At 41.1% G+C, this 18082-nt stretch overlaps 1 protein-coding gene across 4 annotated transcripts in view; it reads left to right on the top strand.

The window, feature by feature from the left end:
• LOC106595176 (immunoglobulin-like domain-containing receptor 2) overlaps positions 1-18082 on the top strand; it is a 43366-nt gene that overhangs the window by 9237 nt on the left and 16047 nt on the right. For all 4 annotated transcript variants that reach the window (XM_045699492.2, XM_045699494.2, XM_045699491.2 and 1 more), the window contains exon 3: positions 7388-7507. In XM_045699492.2, the coding sequence (XP_045555448.2) occupies positions 7388-7507 (120 nt within the window). The remainder of the gene's footprint in view (positions 1-7387; positions 7508-18082) is intronic.

Genomic DNA, 18082 nt, shown 5'->3' with positions numbered 1-18082 from the left:
ACACATCAATATACACATCAATATACACTATACACATCAATATACACATCAATATACACTACACACATCAATATACACATCAATATACACATCAATATACACTATACACATCAATATACACATCAATATACACGACACACATCAATATACACATCAATATACACTACACACATCACTATACACATCAATATACACTATGCACATCAATATACACTATACACATTAATATACACATCAATATACACTACACACATCAATATACACCACACACATCAATATACACTATGCACATCAATATACACTATGCACATCAATATACACTATACACATCAATATACACTACACACATCAATATACACTATGCACATCAATATTCACTATACACATCAATATACACTATACACATCAATATACACTATACACATCAATATACACTACACACATCAATATACACATCAATATACACTACACACATCAATATGCACATCAATATACACATCAATATACACTACACACATCAATATACACTATGCACATCAACATACACATCAATACACACTATACACATCAATATACACTATACATATCAATATACACATCAATATACACATCAATATACACTATGCACATCAATATGCACATCAATATACACATCAATATACACTACACACATCAATATACACTATGCACATCAACATACACATCAATACACACTATACACATCAATATACACTATGCATATCAATATACACATCAATATACACTACACATATCAATATTCACTATACACATCAATACACACTATACACATAAATATGCACTATACACATCAATATACACATCAATATACACAATGCACATCAATATACACTACACAAATCAATATACACATCAATATACACTATACACATCAATATACACATCAGTATACACTATACACATCAATTTACACTATACACATCAATATACACATCAATATACACTATACACATCAATACACACTATACACATCAATATACACATCAATATACACTATACACACCAATATACACATCAATATACACTACACACATCAATATACACTATACACATCAATATACACATCAATATACACTATACACATCAATATACACATCAATATACACTACACACATCAATATACACTACACACATCAATATACACATCAATATACACTACACACATCAATATGCACATCAATATACACATCAATATACACTACACACATCAATATGCACATCAATATACACATCAATATACACTACACACATCAATATACACTATGCACATCAACATACACATCAATACACACTATACACATCAATATACACTATACATATCAATATACACATCAATATACACATCAATATACACTATGCACATCAAAATGCACATCAATATACACATCAATATACACTACACACATCAATATACACTATGCACATCAACATACACATCAATACACACTATACACATCAATATACACTATGCATATCAATATACACATCAATATACACTACACATATCAATATTCACTATACACATCAATATACACTATACACATCAGTATACACTATACACATCAATTTACACTATACACATCAATATACACATCAATATACACTATACACATCAATACACACTATACACATCAATATACACATCAATATACACTATACACACCAATATACACATCAATATACACTACACACATCAATATACACTATACACATCAATATACACATCAATATACACATCAATATACACTATACACATCAATATACACTATGCACATCAATATACACTATACACATCAATATACACATCAATATACACTACACACATCAATATACACTATGCACATCAATATACACTATACACATCAATATACACTATACACATCAATATACACATCAATATACACATCAATATACACTACACACATCAATATACACTATACACATCAATATACACTATGCACATCAATATACACTATACACATCAATATACACATCAGTATACACTACACACATCAATATACACTATGCACATCAATATACACTATACACATCAATATACACTATACACATCAATATACACATCAATATACACTATACATGTTCACATCAATACACAAAAAGTTAAACACATTCATCATAGAAAACAAACACATTCTTCAGTGAAAAGGTATTTAATCAGCCTTTTGAAGTGTCCTTGAGGAACCAATTCATCCACTTTTAGAGAGCCTTGGAGATTATTCCGGAAGTAAGGTGCAAAAAAACTAAAAGCAGATTTGCTAAGTGACCTCCAGAGGGATCCTCCCTGAGACCCTGTTTGGTATTTCATACGTCTTTAAGTTAACAAGGAGGTAAGGTACAGAGGTTTATGCAGAAGGGACTTATAAACAAAAAGAGTGCAGTGCGTCGATCTACAAGACTTCAAAGAGGCCCAAACTTCTTTCTGATACAGAATGCAGTGACATGTACTGAACCTATTGTCCATAATAAAGCACAGTGCAATATTATAAACTGCACCAAATGGGTTCAATACAGTGGCATGTTAATAGATATCCCAAAAACAATTTTCTGGTTGTCCATAGGATTTGAGACTTGCAGTCTCCTAACCCACAGCCCCACCTCCAGCCCTATCCTCAACAGGAAAGGCTGTTCATTATGCTTGTCTCTTCCTGTCCCTTAAATAGGCTTGTTTACATGTCCGCCTCACAATGGACTGACTGGTCTGCCGAGTCTCCCTCCACAGAGTCCACCCAACCTCTCGCCTCCTTTACTCTTTACTGTTTATGACTCAACACAACTCCTCCGTGGACTGTGACAGACACAATGTTCTCTCCTCCTCCCCCTAACTGGCCAAAACAAACCTGCTTCTCTGTTCCTCCTTGTCCTTGATGATGTTGATATTTATATTCTCAGTTGAAACCTGAGGTGATGTATTTGAGACTTCACATGGGAAGTTAAGGAATGTTGTAAGGTAGTTTTACAGAGTGATGTTTGACACAGTGCGGTTTGACAGAGTGATGTTTAACAGTGATGTTTAACAGAGTGATGTTTGACAGAGTGATGTTTAACAGAGTGATGTTTGACAGAGTGATGTTTGACAGAGTGATGTTTGACAGAGTGATGTTTAACAGAGTGATGTTTGACAGAGTGATGTTTAACAGAGTGATGTTTAACAGAGTGATGTTTGACAGACTGATGAGTTATATGTGATGTTTGACAGAGTGATGTTTAACAGAGTGATGTTTGACAGAGTGATGTTTGACAGAGTGATGTTTGACAGAGTGATGTTTAACAGAGTGATGTTTAACAGAATGATGTTTGACAGAGTGATGTTTGACAGAGTGATGTTTAACAGAGTGATGTTTAACAGAGTGATGTTTAACAGAGTGATGTTTGACAGAGTGATGTTTGACAGAGTGATGTTTAACAGAGTGATGTTTAACAGAGTGATGTTTGACAGAGTGATGTTTAACAGAGTGATGTTTAACAGAGTGATGTTTGACAGAGTGATGTTTAACAGAGTGATGTTTAACAGAGTGATGTTTAACAGAGTGATGTTTGACAGAGTGATGTTTGACAGAGTGATGTTTGACAGAATGATGTTTAACAGAGTGATGTTTAACAGAGTGATGTTTGACAGAGTGATGTTTAACAGAATGATGTTTAACAGAGTGATGTTTGACAGAGTGATGTTTAACAGAGTGATGTTTAACAGTGATGTTTAACAGAGTGATGTTTAACAGAGTGATGTTTGACAGAGTGATGTTTGACAGAGTGATGTTTGACAGAGTGATGTTTAACAGAGTGATGTTTAACAGAGTGATGTTTGACAGAGTGATGTTTGACAGAGTGATGTTTGACAGTGATGTTTGACAGAGTGATGTTTGACAGAGTGATGTTTAACAGAGTGATGTTTAACAGAGTGATGTTTGACAGAGTGATGTTTGACAGAGTGATGTTTGACAGTGATGTTTGACAGAGTGATGTTTGACAGAGTGATGTTTAACAGAGTGATGTTTAACAGAGTGATGTTTGACAGACTGATGAGTTATATGTGATGTTTGACAGAGTGATGTTTGACAGAGTGATGTTTGACAGTGATGTTTGACAGAGTGATGTTTGACAGAGTGATGTTTAACAGAGTGATGTTTAACAGAGTGATGTTTGACAGAGTGATGTTTGACAGAGTGATGTTTGACAGTGATGTTTGACAGAGTGATGTTTAACAGAATGATGTTTAACAGAGTGATGTTTAACAGAGTGATGTTTAACAGAGTGATGTTTAACAGAGTGATGTTTAACAGAGTGATGTTTAACAGAATGATGTTTAACAGAGTGATGTTTAACAGAGTGATGTTTAACAGAGTGATGTTTAACAGAGTGATGTTTAACAGAGTGATGTTTGACAGAGTGATGTTTAACAGAGTGATGTTTGACAGAGTGATGTTTAACAGTGATGTTTGACAGAGTGATGTTTAACAGAGTGATGTTTAACAGAGTGATGTTTAACAGAGTGATGTTTAACAGAGTGATGTTTAACAGAGTGATGTTTAACAGAGTGATGTTTAACAGAATGATGTTTAACAGAGTGATGTTTAACAGAGTGATGTTTAACAGAGTGATGTTTAACAGAGTGATGTTTGACAGAGTGATGTTTAACAGAGTGATGTTTGACAGAGTGATGTTTAACAGTGATGTTTGACAGAGTGATGTTTAACAGAGTGATGTTTAACAGAGTGATGTTTAACAGAGTGATGTTTAACAGAGTGATGTTTAACAGAGTGATGTTTGACAGAGTGATGTTTGACAGAGTGATGTTTGACAGAATGATGTTTAACAGAGTGATGAGTTATATGTGATGTTTGACAGAGTGATGTTTAACAGAGTGATGTTTGACAGAGTGATGTTTGACAGAATGATGTTTAACAGAGTGATGTTTAACAGAGTGATGTTTGACAGAGTGATGTTTGACAGAGTGATGTTTGACAGAGTGATGTTTAACAGAGTGATGTTTAACAGAGTGATGTTTAACAGAGTGATGTTTGACAGAGTGATGTTTAACAGAGTGATGTTTAACAGAGTGATGTTTAACAGAGTGATGTTTGACAGACTGATGAGTTATATGTGATGTTTGACAGAGTGATGTTTGACAGAGTGATGTTTGACAGAGTGATGTTTAACAGAGTGATGTTTAACAGAGTGATGTTTAACAGAGTGATGTTTGACAGAGTGATGTTTAACAGAGTGATGTTTAACAGAGTGATGTTTAACAGAGTGATGTTTGACAGACTGATGAGTTATATGTGATGTTTGACAGAGTGATGTTTAACAGAGTGATGTTTGACAGAGTGATGTTTGACAGAATGATGTTTAACAGAGTGATGTTTAACAGAATGATGTTTGACAGAGTGATGTTTAACAGAATGATGTTTAACAGAGTGATGTTTGACAGAGTGATGTTTAACAGAGTGATGTTTAACAGAGTGATGTTTAACAGAGTGATGTTTGACAGAGTGATGTTTGACAGAGTGATGTTTAACAGAGTGATGTTTGACAGAGTGATGTTTAACAGAATGATGTTTAACAGAGTGATGTTTGACAGAGTGATGTTTAACAGAGTGATGTTTAACAGTGATGTTTAACAGAGTGATGTTTAACAGAGTGATGTTTGACAGAGTGATGTTTGACAGAGTGATGTTTGACAGAGTGATGTTTAACAGAGTGATGTTTAACAGAGTGATGTTTGACAGAGTGATGTTTGACAGAGTGATGTTTGACAGTGATGTTTGACAGAGTGATGTTTGACAGAGTGATGTTTAACAGAGTGATGTTTAACAGAGTGATGTTTGACAGAGTGATGTTTGACAGAGTGATGTTTGACAGTGATGTTTGACAGAGTGATGTTTGACAGAGTGATGTTTAACAGAGTGATGTTTAACAGAGTGATGTTTGACAGACTGATGAGTTATATGTGATGTTTGACAGAGTGATGTTTGACAGAGTGATGTTTGACAGTGATGTTTGACAGAGTGATGTTTGACAGAGTGATGTTTAACAGAGTGATGTTTAACAGAGTGATGTTTGACAGAGTGATGTTTGACAGAGTGATGTTTGACAGTGATGTTTGACAGAGTGATGTTTAACAGAATGATGTTTAACAGAGTGATGTTTAACAGAGTGATGTTTAACAGAGTGATGTTTAACAGAGTGATGTTTAACAGAGTGATGTTTAACAGAATGATGTTTAACAGAATGATGTTTAACAGAGTGATGTTTAACAGAGTGATGTTTAACAGAGTGATGTTTAACAGAGTGATGTTTGACAGAGTGATGTTTAACAGAGTGATGTTTGACAGAGTGATGTTTAACAGTGATGTTTGACAGAGTGATGTTTAACAGAGTGATGTTTAACAGAGTGATGTTTAACAGAGTGATGTTTAACAGAGTGATGTTTAACAGAGTGATGTTTGACAGAGTGATGTTTGACAGAGTGATGTTTGACAGAATGATGTTTAACAGAGTGATGTTTAACAGAGTGATGTTTAACAGAGTGATGTTTGACAGAGTGATGTTTGACAGAGTGATGTTTAACAGAGTGATGTTTAACAGAGTGATGTTTAACAGAGTGATGTTTGACAGAGTGATGTTTAACAGAGTGATGTTTGACAGACTGATGAGTTATATGTGATGTTTGACAGAGTGATGTTTAACAGAGTGATGTTTGACAGAGTGATGTTTGACAGAATGATGTTTAACAGAGTGATGTTTAACAGAGTGATGTTTGACAGAGTGATGTTTGACAGAGTGATGTTTGACAGAGTGATGTTTAACAGAGTGATGTTTAACAGAGTGATGTTTGACAGAGTGATGTTTGACAGAGTGATGTTTAACAGAGTGATGTTTGACAGAGTGATGTTTAACAGAGTGATGTTTGACAGAGTGATGTTTAACAGAGTGATGTTTAACAGAGTGATGTTTAACAGAGTGATGTTTAACAGAGTGATGTTTAACAGAGTGATGTTTAACAGAGTGATGTTTGACAGAGTGATGTTTGACAGAGTGATGTTTAACAGAGTGATGTTTAACAGAGTGATGTTTGACAGAGTGATGTTTGACAGAGTGATGTTTGACAGAGTGATGTTTAACAGAGTGATGTTTGACAGAGTGATGTTTGACAGAGTGATGTTTGACAGAGTGATGTTTAACAGAGTGATGTTTGACAGAGTGATGTTTAACAGAGTGATGTTTAACAGAGTGATGTTTGACAGAGTGATGTTTGACAGTGATATGTTAGATGTGATACTTATTTTCTTTTAATATCATCTGTTTTCCTCCCCCTCCCTCTCTCCAGAGGCTGACCTGCGTATCGGGGAGCTCCAGTGGGGAGACAGTGGGGTGTACCTCTGTAAGGTGGTCATCTCTGACGACCTCGAGGGCAGGAATGAGGCCCCTGTGGAGCTTCTGGTGTTGGGTGAGTCCTCAACTCCCCTTCTCAGCCCTCCCCTCTCCTCCCTCCAACCCTCCATTCCTCCATCCCCCCTCCTCACCCCTACCCTCCATTCCTCCATCCCCCCTCCTCACCCCTACCCTCCATTCCTCCATCCCCCCTCCTCACCCCTACCCTCATCCCTCCTCACCCCCCTCCTCCCTACCTCTCCCCCCTGCCCCACTCCTCAGGAAGACAACCACCATTACACAGGAAGTGAAGCCAACCCAGACAGGAAGGGAAAACACTTCATGCAATACTTCCCATTTATGACATTAAGGATATGCAAATACAAGTCTATTTAAATATGATTTCTCTAATTTACCCTCAGGCAACATGATTCAAGTTGACATGAAGTTGAACTATTTCCATGGAGTACCCCCTCATATAGACGTTATATAAACCCCCTCATATAGACGTCATATAAACCCCCTCATATAGACGTTATATAAACCCCCTCATATAGACGTTATATAAACCCCCTCATATAGATGTTATATAAACCCCCTCATATAGATGTTATATAAACCCCCTCATATAGATGTTATATAAACCCCCTCATATAGATGTTATATAAACCCCCTCATATAGACGTTATATAAACCCCCTCATATAGATGTTATATAAACCCCTTCATATAGATGTTATATAAACCCCCTCATATAGACGTTATATAAACCCCCTCATATAGATGTTATATAAACCCCCTCATATAGACGTTATATAAACCCCCTCATATAGACGTTATATAAACCCCCTCATATAGATGTTATATAAACCCCCTCATATAGACGTTATATAAACCCCCTCATATAGACGTTATATAAACCCCCTCATATAGATGTTATATAAACCCCCTCATATAGACGTTATATAAACCCCCTCATATAGACGTTATATAAACCCCCTCATATAGATGTTATATAAACCCCCTCATATAGACGTTATATAAACCCCCTCATATAGACGTTATATAAACCCCCTCATATAGACGTTATATAAACCCCCTCATATAGACGTTATATAAACCCCCTCATATAGACTCTGCCTCTGACCTACTCAGGTTGTTCTCTCCCAGTCATCTACCACCCTGCCTCTGTCCTTCTGTCAGGTTGTTCTCTCCCAGTCATCTACCACCCTGCCTCTGTCCTACTGTCAGGTTGATCTCTCCCAGTCTGACATCTACCACCCTGCCTCTGTCCTACTGTCAGGTTGATCTCTCCCAGTCATCTACCACCCTGCCTCTGTCCTACTGTCAGGTTGATCTCTCCCAGTCATCTACCACCCTGCCTCTGTCCTACTGTCAGGTTGATCTCTCCCAGTCATCTACCACCCTGCCTCTGTCCTACTGTCAGGTTGATCTCTCCCAGTCTGACATCTACCACCCTGCCTCTGTCCTACTGTCAGGTTGTTCTCTCCCAGTCATCTACCACCCTGCCTCTGTCCTACTGTCAGGTTGATCTCTCCCAGTCATCTACCACCCTGCCTCTGTCCTACTGTCAGGTTGATCTCTCCCAGTCATCTACCACCCTGCCTCTGTCCTACTGTCAGGTTGATCTCTCCCAGTCATCTACCACCCTGCCTCTGTCCTACTGTCAGGTTGATCTCTCCCAGTCATCTACCACCCTGCCTCTGTCCTACTGTCAGGTTGATCTCTCCCAGTCATCTACCACCCTGCCTCTGTCCTACTGTCAGGTTGATCTCTCCCAGTCATCTACCACCCTGCCTCTGTCCTACTGTCAGGTTGATCTCTCCCAGTCTGACATCTACCACCCTGCCTCTTTCCTACTGTCAGGTTGATCTCTCCCAGTCTGACATCTACCACCCTGCCTCTGTCCTACTGTCAGGTTGTTCTCTCCCAGTCATCTACCACCCTGCCTCTGTCCTACTGTCAGGTTGATCTCTCCCAGTCATCTACCACCCTGCCTCTGTCCTACTGTCAGGTTGATCTCTCCCAGTCATCTACCACCCTGCCTCTGTCCTACTGTCAGGTTGATCTCTCCCAGTCATCTACCACCCTGCCTCTGTCCTTCTGTCAGGTTGATCTCTCCCAGTCATCTACCACCCTGCCTCTGACCTACTGTCAGGTTGATCTCTCCCAGTCATCTACCACCCTGCCTCTGTCCTACTGTCAGGTTGATCTCTCCCAGTCATCTACCACCCTGCCTCTGACCTACTGTCAGGTTGTTCTCTCCCAGTCATCTACCACTCTGCCTCTGTCCTACTGTCAGGTTGATCTCTCCCAGTCATCTACCACCCTGCCTCTGTCCTACTGTCAGGTTGATCTCTCCCAGTCATCTACCACCCTGCCTCTGAACTACTGTCAGGTTGCTAGGCAGTAGTCACTCCTGTTATGTAACCAGGCTCCGTTAGTCGTTAGCTAAGGAACATCTATCAATGGAAACAATGCAGCTATCATGTGGACAATAGTGGCCCATCATCTAGTGTAGAGATGTACAGGACTGAGTACTGTTAGGACAATAGTAGCACATCATCTAGTGTAGAGATGTACAGGACTGAGTACTGTTAGGACAATAGTAGCACATCATCTAGTGTAGAGATGTACAGGACTGAGTACTGTTAGGACAATAGTAGCCCATCATCTAGTGTAGAGATGTACAGGACTGAGTACTGTTAGGACAATAGTAGCACATCATCTAGTGTAGAGATGTACAGGACTGAGTACTGTTAGGACAATAGTAGCCCATCATCTAGTGTAGAGATGTACAGGACTGAGTACTGTTAGGACAATAGTAGCACATCATCTAGTGTAGAGATGTACAGGACTGAGTACTGTTAGGACAATAGTAGCACATCATCTAGTGTAGAGATGTACAGGACTGAGTACTGTTAGGACAATAGTAGCCCATCATCTAGTGTAGAGATGTACAGGACTGAGTACTGTTAGGACAATAGTAGCCCATCATCTAGTGTAGAGATGTACAGGACTGACTACTGTTAGGACAATAGTAGCACATCATCTAGTGTAGAGATGTACAGGACTGAGTACTGTTAGGGAGGTGTCTTCTTGACATCCTGCCTGTTGGCTAGTGGGATAGGTCTGTCTGTGCCCACTCAGTGTAGTGTGTTGTAATGCTAATGCTTTTCCTGTGTGATATACTGTCTGTTAGCTGGGAAGGTACAACTTGTTTCCTTAGCATGAAAAGAAAGTGTCTGTTTGAGTGAATCCTGTGTGTGTTAACGTGTGTGTGTTAACGTGTGTGTGTTAACGTGTGTGTGTGTGTTAACGTGTGTGTGTTAACGTGTGTGTGTACATTCATGCGTGTGTACGTATATTTATGTGTTATTGCTCAACAATGGCGGCCCCACATCCCTGAGTGTGGTAACTAGCGTCGCCATGGTGACGCTCTGCGTGGCCATACTGCTTTTGAGAGAGAGAGAGAGAGAGAGAGAGAGAGAGAGAGAGAGAGAGAGAGAGAGAGAGAGAGAGAGAGAGAGAGAGAGAGACCTTTTATTTGGCTGGCTGTCTCTCTATAAACCAGTCCAGTAGAACCACCCACTCAGCACTAAGTCCAGAGTCTCTATAACACACTACAGCCCAGTTATACCACATAGATAGATGATCTTCATCACATCCCAGTGTTGAAGAGACAGAGACACATTCTGGCCACTGAGCCGTTTCTTCTACTTACCATTTTGATGTCTCTGCCTGCAGGAAGTTGAAGGTCATTGAAGGTCGTTTCTGGAGCCGTTGCTAACTAGTGTTAACACAATGACTGGAGGGCTACAGGAACACTTAGCATGCTTTCACACCATTCCTTTAAACCACAGTGGTCTGTCAGTGGACCATGTCCTCTGTGATGTGTAGTAGCTCTCACAGAACTACACCATCCCTTTAAACCACAGTGGTCTGTCAGTGGACCATGTCCTCTGTGATGTGTAGTAGCTCTCACAGAACTACACCATCCCTTTAAACCACAGTGGTCTGTCAGTGGACCATGTCCTCTGTGATGTGTAGTAGCTCTCACAGAACTACACCATCCCTTTAAACCACAGTGGTCTGTCAGTGGACCATGTCCTCTGTGATGTGTAGTAGCTCTCACAGAACTACATTGAGTAGAAATTGGGTTACCCCAGATATTGACCTAGTAAAGTAGAAGCCACTTGTCGGGATTCCCACGGCAACAACTAGGTTTTACTGTTGTCAGGGGGCCAGGGGAATGAATGGCGTGACACGGGGAGAGAGAAAGACTAGGTGGTCAAATATATAGATCAGGGGTGAGAGTCGTTAGTGTGTTGTATTGTAGGCTTGTTAGTGTGTGTTGTATTGTAGGCTTGTTAGTGTGTGTTGTATTGTAGGCTTGTTAGTGTGTGTGGTATTGTAGACTTGTTAGTGTGTGTTGTATTGTAGGCTTGTTAGTGTGTGTTGTATTGTAGGCTTGTTAGTGTGTGTTGTATTGTAGGCTTGTTAGTGTGTTGTATTGTAGGCTTGTTAGTGTGTGTTGTATTGTAGGCTTGTTAGTGTGTTGTATTGTAGACTTGTTAGTGTGTTGTATTGTAGGCTTGTTAGTGTGTGTTGTATTGTAGACTTTTTAGTGTGTTGTATTGTAGGCTTGTTAGTGTGTGTTGTATTGTAGACTTGTTAGTGTGTTGTATTGTAGACTTGTTAGTGTGTGTTGTATTGTAGGCTTGTTAGTGTGTTGTATTGTAGGCTTGTTAGTGTGTGTTGTATTGTAGGCTTGTTAGTGTGTGTTGTATTGTAGGCTTGTTAGTGTGTGTTGTATTGTAGGCTTGTTAGTGTGTGTTGTATTGTAGGCTTGTTAGTGTGTTGTATTGTAGGCTTGTTAGTGTGTGTTGTATTGTAGACTTGTTAGTGTGTTGTATTGTAGACTTGTTAGTGTGTGTTGTATTGTAGGCTTGTTAGTGTGTTGTATTGTAGGCTTGTTAGTGTGTGTTGTATTGTAGGCTTGTTAGTGTGTGTTGTATTGTAGGCTTGTTAGTGTGTGTTGTATTGTAGGCTTGTTAGTGTGTGTTGTATTGTAGGCTTGTTAGTGTGTGTTGTATTGTAGGCTTGTTAGTGTGTGTTGTATTGTAGACTTGTTAGTGTGTTGTATTGTAGGCTTGTTAGTGTGTTGTATTGTAGGCTTGTTAGTGTGTGTTGTATTGTAGGCTTGTTAGTGTGTTGTATTGTAGGCTTGTTAGTGTGTGTTGTATTGTAGGCTTGTTAGTGTGTGTTGTATTGTAGGCTTGTTAGTGTGTGTTGTATTGTAGGCTTGTTAGTGTGTGTTGTATTGTAGACTTGTTAGTGTGTGTTGTATTGTAGGCTTGTTAGTGTGTGTTGTATTGTAGACTTGTTAGTGTGTTGTATTGTATACTTGTTAGTGTGTTGTATTGTAGGCTTGTTAGTGTGTGTTGTATTGTAGACTTGTTAGTGTGTTGTATTGTAGGCTTGTTAGTGTGTGTTGTATTGTAGACTTGTTAGTGTGTGTTGTATTGTAGAATTGTTAGTGTGTGTTGTATTGTAGGCTTGTTAGTGTGTGTGTTGTATTGTAGGCTTGTTAGTGTGTTGTATTGTAGACTTGTTAGTGTGTTGTATTGTAGACTTGTTAGTGTGTGTTGTATTGTAGGCTTGTTAGTGTGTGTTGTATTGTAGGCTTGTTAGTGTGTGTTGTATTGTAGGCTTGTTAGTGTGTTGTATTGTAGGCTTGTTAGTGTGTGTTGTATTGTAGGCTTGTTAGTGTGTGTTGTATTGTAGGCTTGTTAGTGTGTGTTGTATTGTAGACTTGTTAGTGTGTGTTGTATTGTAGGCTTGTTAGTGTGTTGTATTGTAGGCTTGTTAGTGTGTGTTGTATTGTAGGCTTGTTAGTGTGTTGTATTGTAGACTTGTTAGTGTGTTGTATTGTAGGGTTGTTAGTGTGTGTTGTATTGTAGACTTGTTAGTGTGTTGTATTGTAGGCTTGTTAGTGTGTGTTGTATTGTAGACTTGTTAGTGTGTTGTATTGTAGACTTGTTAGTGTGTGTTGTATTGTAGGCTTGTTAGTGTGTTGTATTGTAGGCTTGTTAGTGTGTGTTGTATTGTAGGCTTGTTAGTGTGTGTTGTATTGTAGGCTTGTTAGTGTGTGTTGTATTGTAGGCTTGTTAGTGTGTGTTGTATTGTAGGCTTGTTAGTGTGTGTTGTATTGTAGGCTTGTTAGTGTGTGTTGTATTGTAGGCTTGTTAGTGTGTGTTGTATTGTAGACTTGTTAGTGTGTTGTATTGTAGGCTTGTTAGTGTGTTGTATTGTAGGCTTGTTAGTGTGTGTTGTATTGTAGGCTTGTTAGTGTGTTGTATTGTAGGCTTGTTAGTGTGTGTTGTATTGTAGGCTTGTTAGTGTGTGTTGTATTGTAGGCTTGTTAGTGTGTTGTATTGTAGACTTGTTAGTGTGTTGTATTGTAGACTTGTTAGTGTGTGTTGTATTGTAGGCTTGTTAGTGTGTGTTGTATTGTAGGCTTGTTAGTGTGTGTTGTATTGTAGGCTTGTTAGTGTGTTGTATTGTAGGCTTGTTAGTGTGTGTTGTATTGTAGGCTTGTTAGTGTGTGTTGTATTGTAGGCTTGTTAGTGTGTGTTGTATTGTAGACTTGTTAGTGTGTGTTGTATTGTAGGCTTGTTAGTGTGTTGTATTGTAGGCTTGTTAGTGTGTGTTGTATTGTAGGCTTGTTAGTGTGTTGTATTGTAGACTTGTTAGTGTGTTGTATTGTAGGGTTGTTAGTGTGTGTTGTATTGTAGACTTGTTAGTGTGTTGTATTGTAGGCTTGTTAGTGTGTGTTGTATTGTAGACTTGTTAGTGTGTTGTATTGTAGACTTGTTAGTGTGTGTTGTATTGTAGGCTTGTTAGTGTGTTGTATTGTAGGCTTGTTAGTGTGTGTTGTATTGTAGGCTTGTTAGTGTGTGTTGTATTGTAGGCTTGTTAGTGTGTGTTGTATTGTAGGCTTGTTAGTGTGTGTTGTATTGTAGGCTTGTTAGTGTGTGTTGTATTGTAGGCTTGTTAGTGTGTGTTGTATTGTAGGCTTGTTAGTGTGTGTTGTATTGTAGACTTGTTAGTGTGTTGTATTGTAGGCTTGTTAGTGTGTTGTATTGTAGGCTTGTTAGTGTGTGTTGTATTGTAGGCTTGTTAGTGTGTTGTATTGTAGGCTTGTTAGTGTGTGTTGTATTGTAGGCTTGTTAGTGTGTGTTGTATTGTAGGCTTGTTAGTGTGTGTTGTATTGTAGGCTTGTTAGTGTGTGTTGTATTGTAGACTTGTTAGTGTGTTGTATTGTAGACTTGTTAGTGTGTTGTATTGTAGGCTTGTTAGTGTGTGTTGTATTGTAGGCTTGTTAGTGTGTTGTATTGTAGGCTTGTTAGTGTGTGTTGTATTGTAGGTTTGTTAGTGTGTGTTGTAATGTAGGCTTGTTAGTGTGTGTTGTATTGTAGGCTTGTTAGTGTGTGTTGTATTGTAGGCTTGTTAGTGTGTGTTGTATTGTAGGCTTGTTAGTGTGTGTTGTATTGTAGGTTTGTTAGTGTGTGTTGTATTGTAGGCTTGTTAGTGTGTGTTGTATTGTAGGCTTGTGTCACATCCTGGCCAGTATATAAGGTTAATTGTTTTGTAGTTTGGTCAGGGCGTGGCAGGGGGTATTTGTTTTATGTGGTTCGGGGTGGTGTGTTTGTGTAAAGGGTGTTTGATTTAGTATTTCCGGGTTTTGGTTTATGTTTAGTTAATTCTATGGTTAGTCTAGTGTGTGTGTTTCTATGTTTGGTTGATTGGGGTTGGGACTCTCAGTTGAAGGCAGGTGTTGTCTATCTGCCTTTGATTGAGAGTCCCATATATTAGGGTGTGTTTGTATGTGTTATTTGTGGGTGATTGTTCTGTGCTTAGCCGTGTGCCTAGTCAGACTGTTATTGTCGTTCGTTTTTCGTGTTTGTTATTTTTGTATGTTCATTTTGAGAGTAATTAAAAATCAAGATGAGCATTCACGTACCTGCTGCGTTTTGGTCCTCATTCACCGACGACAACCGTGACAGAATCACCCACCACCAAAGGACCAAGCAGCAGAGGAAGGAGCATACGGAGTTCGAGTTGGACTGGCGGGAGAAATGGACCTGGGAGGAAGTTCTGGACGGGGCCGGACCTTGGCACCAGGCTGGGGATTATCGACGCCCGCAGTGGGAAATTGAGGCAGCCAAGGCAGAGAGGCGGTGGTACGAGGCCAAGTACGCGCTGAAGGAGAAGCACGAGAGGCACCCCCAAGAAAATTTTGGGGGGGGGCACACGGGTAGTTTGGCTAGGCGTAAGAAGAGCCGGAAGCCAGCTACCCGTGGTTATATGGAAGAGCGTATGGGGTGGAGAGCGCTATGTTTCGCTGAGGAGCGCACTATCTCACCCATACGCACGCACAGTCCGGTGCGCGTTATTCCAGCCCCTCGCAGGTGCCGTGCTAGAGCGGGCATCCAGCCTGGTAGGAGGATGCCTGCGCAGCGCATCTGGTCGCCGGTACGCCTCCGAGGACCAGGCTACCCAACTCCCGCTCTACGCACGGCTACCATCAGGCCCCTGCACAGCCCAGTCTGCCCTGTACGAGCACCCTGCTCGTACAGGGCTACTAGTTCCATCCAGCCAAGACGGGTTGTGCAGGAGGTAAGATCGAGACCGACTGTGCGCCTCCATAGCCCTGGGTTTCCAGCTCCTGTCTCTCGTGCGGACCCGGAAGTGCGTCAACCCAGTCCGACTCGTCCTGTTCCCGCTCCCCGCACTAGCCTGGAGGTGCGTGTACATAATCTGGTAAGCCCAGTACCAGCACCACGCACCAGGCTACAAGTGCGTCAACCCAGCCACGCCAGTCAACAGTCACCAGAGCTGCCCGCCAGTCAACAGTCGTCACCAGAGCTGCCCGCCAGCCAACAGTCGTCACCAGAGCTGCCCGCCAGTCAACAGTCGTCAGAGCTGCCCGCCAGTCAACAGTCGTCAGAGCTGCCCGCCAGTCAACAGTCGTCAGAGCTGCCCGCCAGTCAACAGTCGTCAGAGCTGCCCGCCAGTCAACAGTCGCCAGAGAGGTCAGACTGCGCTGAACTGCCGGAGTGGCCAGACTGCGCTGAACTGCCGGAGTGGCCAGACTGCGCTGAACTGCCGGAGTGGCCAGACTGCGCTGAACTGCCGGAGTGGCCAGACTGCGCTGAACTGCCGGAGTGGCCAGACTGCGCTGAACTGCCGGACTGTCCCGAGTTGCCAGACTGCCCAGACTGTCCCGAGTTGCCAGACTGCCCAGACTGTCCCGAGTTGCCAGACTGCCCAGACTGTCCCGAGTTGCCAGACTGTCCCGAGTGGCCAGACTGTCCCGACTGTCCCGAACTGCCAGACTGCCCAGACTGGCCCGAACTGCCAGACTGGCCCGACTGCCCCCCGGCGATGCCAGACTGGCCTGACTGCCCCTCGGCGATGCCAGAGTGGCCCGACAGCCTGGAACGGCCGGAACCAGAGCCACCTCCAGAAATAGGTGGGTTGGGGAGGGGGGGTGTAGCACAGTGCCGTCGTTGACGGCAGCCACCCTCCCTTCCCTCCCTTTAGAAAAGGGGACTTTTTGTTGGTGTTGCTTGGGGTTATTTTTTGTTAAGGTGCTTCTGGGGTAGCACCTTTTAAGGGGGGGGGGGTACTGTCACGTCCTGGCCAGTATATAAGGTTAATTGTTTTGTAGTTTGGTCAGGGCGTGGTAGGGGGTATTTGTTTTATGTGGTTCGGGGTGGTGTGTTTGTGTAAAGGGTGTTTGATTTAGTATTTCCGGGTTTTTGGTTTATGTTTAGTTAATTCTATGGTTAGTCTAGTGTGTGTGTTTCTATGTTTGGTTGATTGGGGTTGGGACTCTCAGTTGAAGGCAGGTGTTGTCTATCTGCCTTTGATTGAGAGTCCCATATATTAGGGTGTGTTTGTATGTGTTATTTGTGGGTGATTGTTTTGTGTTGAGCCTATGCTTTGCCAGACTGTTTGTTAGTTGTTCGTTTTTTTCGTTTTTGTTATTTTGTATGTTCATTTTTTGAAGATAATTAAAAATCAAGATGAGCATTCACGTACCTGCTGCGTTTTGGTCCTCATTCACCGACGACAACCGTGACAGCTTGTTAGTGTGTGTTGTATTGTAGGCTTGTTAGTCTGTGTTGTATTGTAGGCTTGTTAGTGTGTGTTGTATTATATGCTTGTAAGGTCAGGTTCTCTGGTTGTGAAGGGGGCAGGAACAGTTTTCTCCACTTTATTAGTCAACACATGGGTCAGAGGTCATAGAAAGAACAAATGTCCAGAGTGAGTGAAACAGAAAACCTCTAAACTCCTCTCTGTTTCATAATGACTGCCAGCCAGTCAGGCAACGGTGCATTAGCCCAGTACCCAGCAGTGAGGGGAGGAATTCCAGGAGTAAGTTCCATCTAAGCTGCTCTTGATGTGGGCAAAGAGAGTAGGGCCGTCCAGGAGGGCCTGGGAGCTCCTACACCATTAAACCCTCTTCCTGTCTGTCTGATACTTACAACACGCTCTGATAAAGTTGTTTTGCCTGAACAGGAACAATGTACTGACATGGGTCATGGTCTGTATCAGGATCT

The sequence above is a fragment of the Salmo salar genome, chromosome 17, assembly GCF_965601325.2.
Source record: "Salmo salar chromosome 17, fSalSal1, whole genome shotgun sequence".
In the NCBI taxonomy this organism is placed as follows: domain Eukaryota; kingdom Metazoa; phylum Chordata; class Actinopteri; order Salmoniformes; family Salmonidae; genus Salmo; species Salmo salar.
The sequence above is the reverse complement of the archived record's forward strand: the minus strand, read 5'-3'. Positions and strand labels throughout refer to the sequence as shown.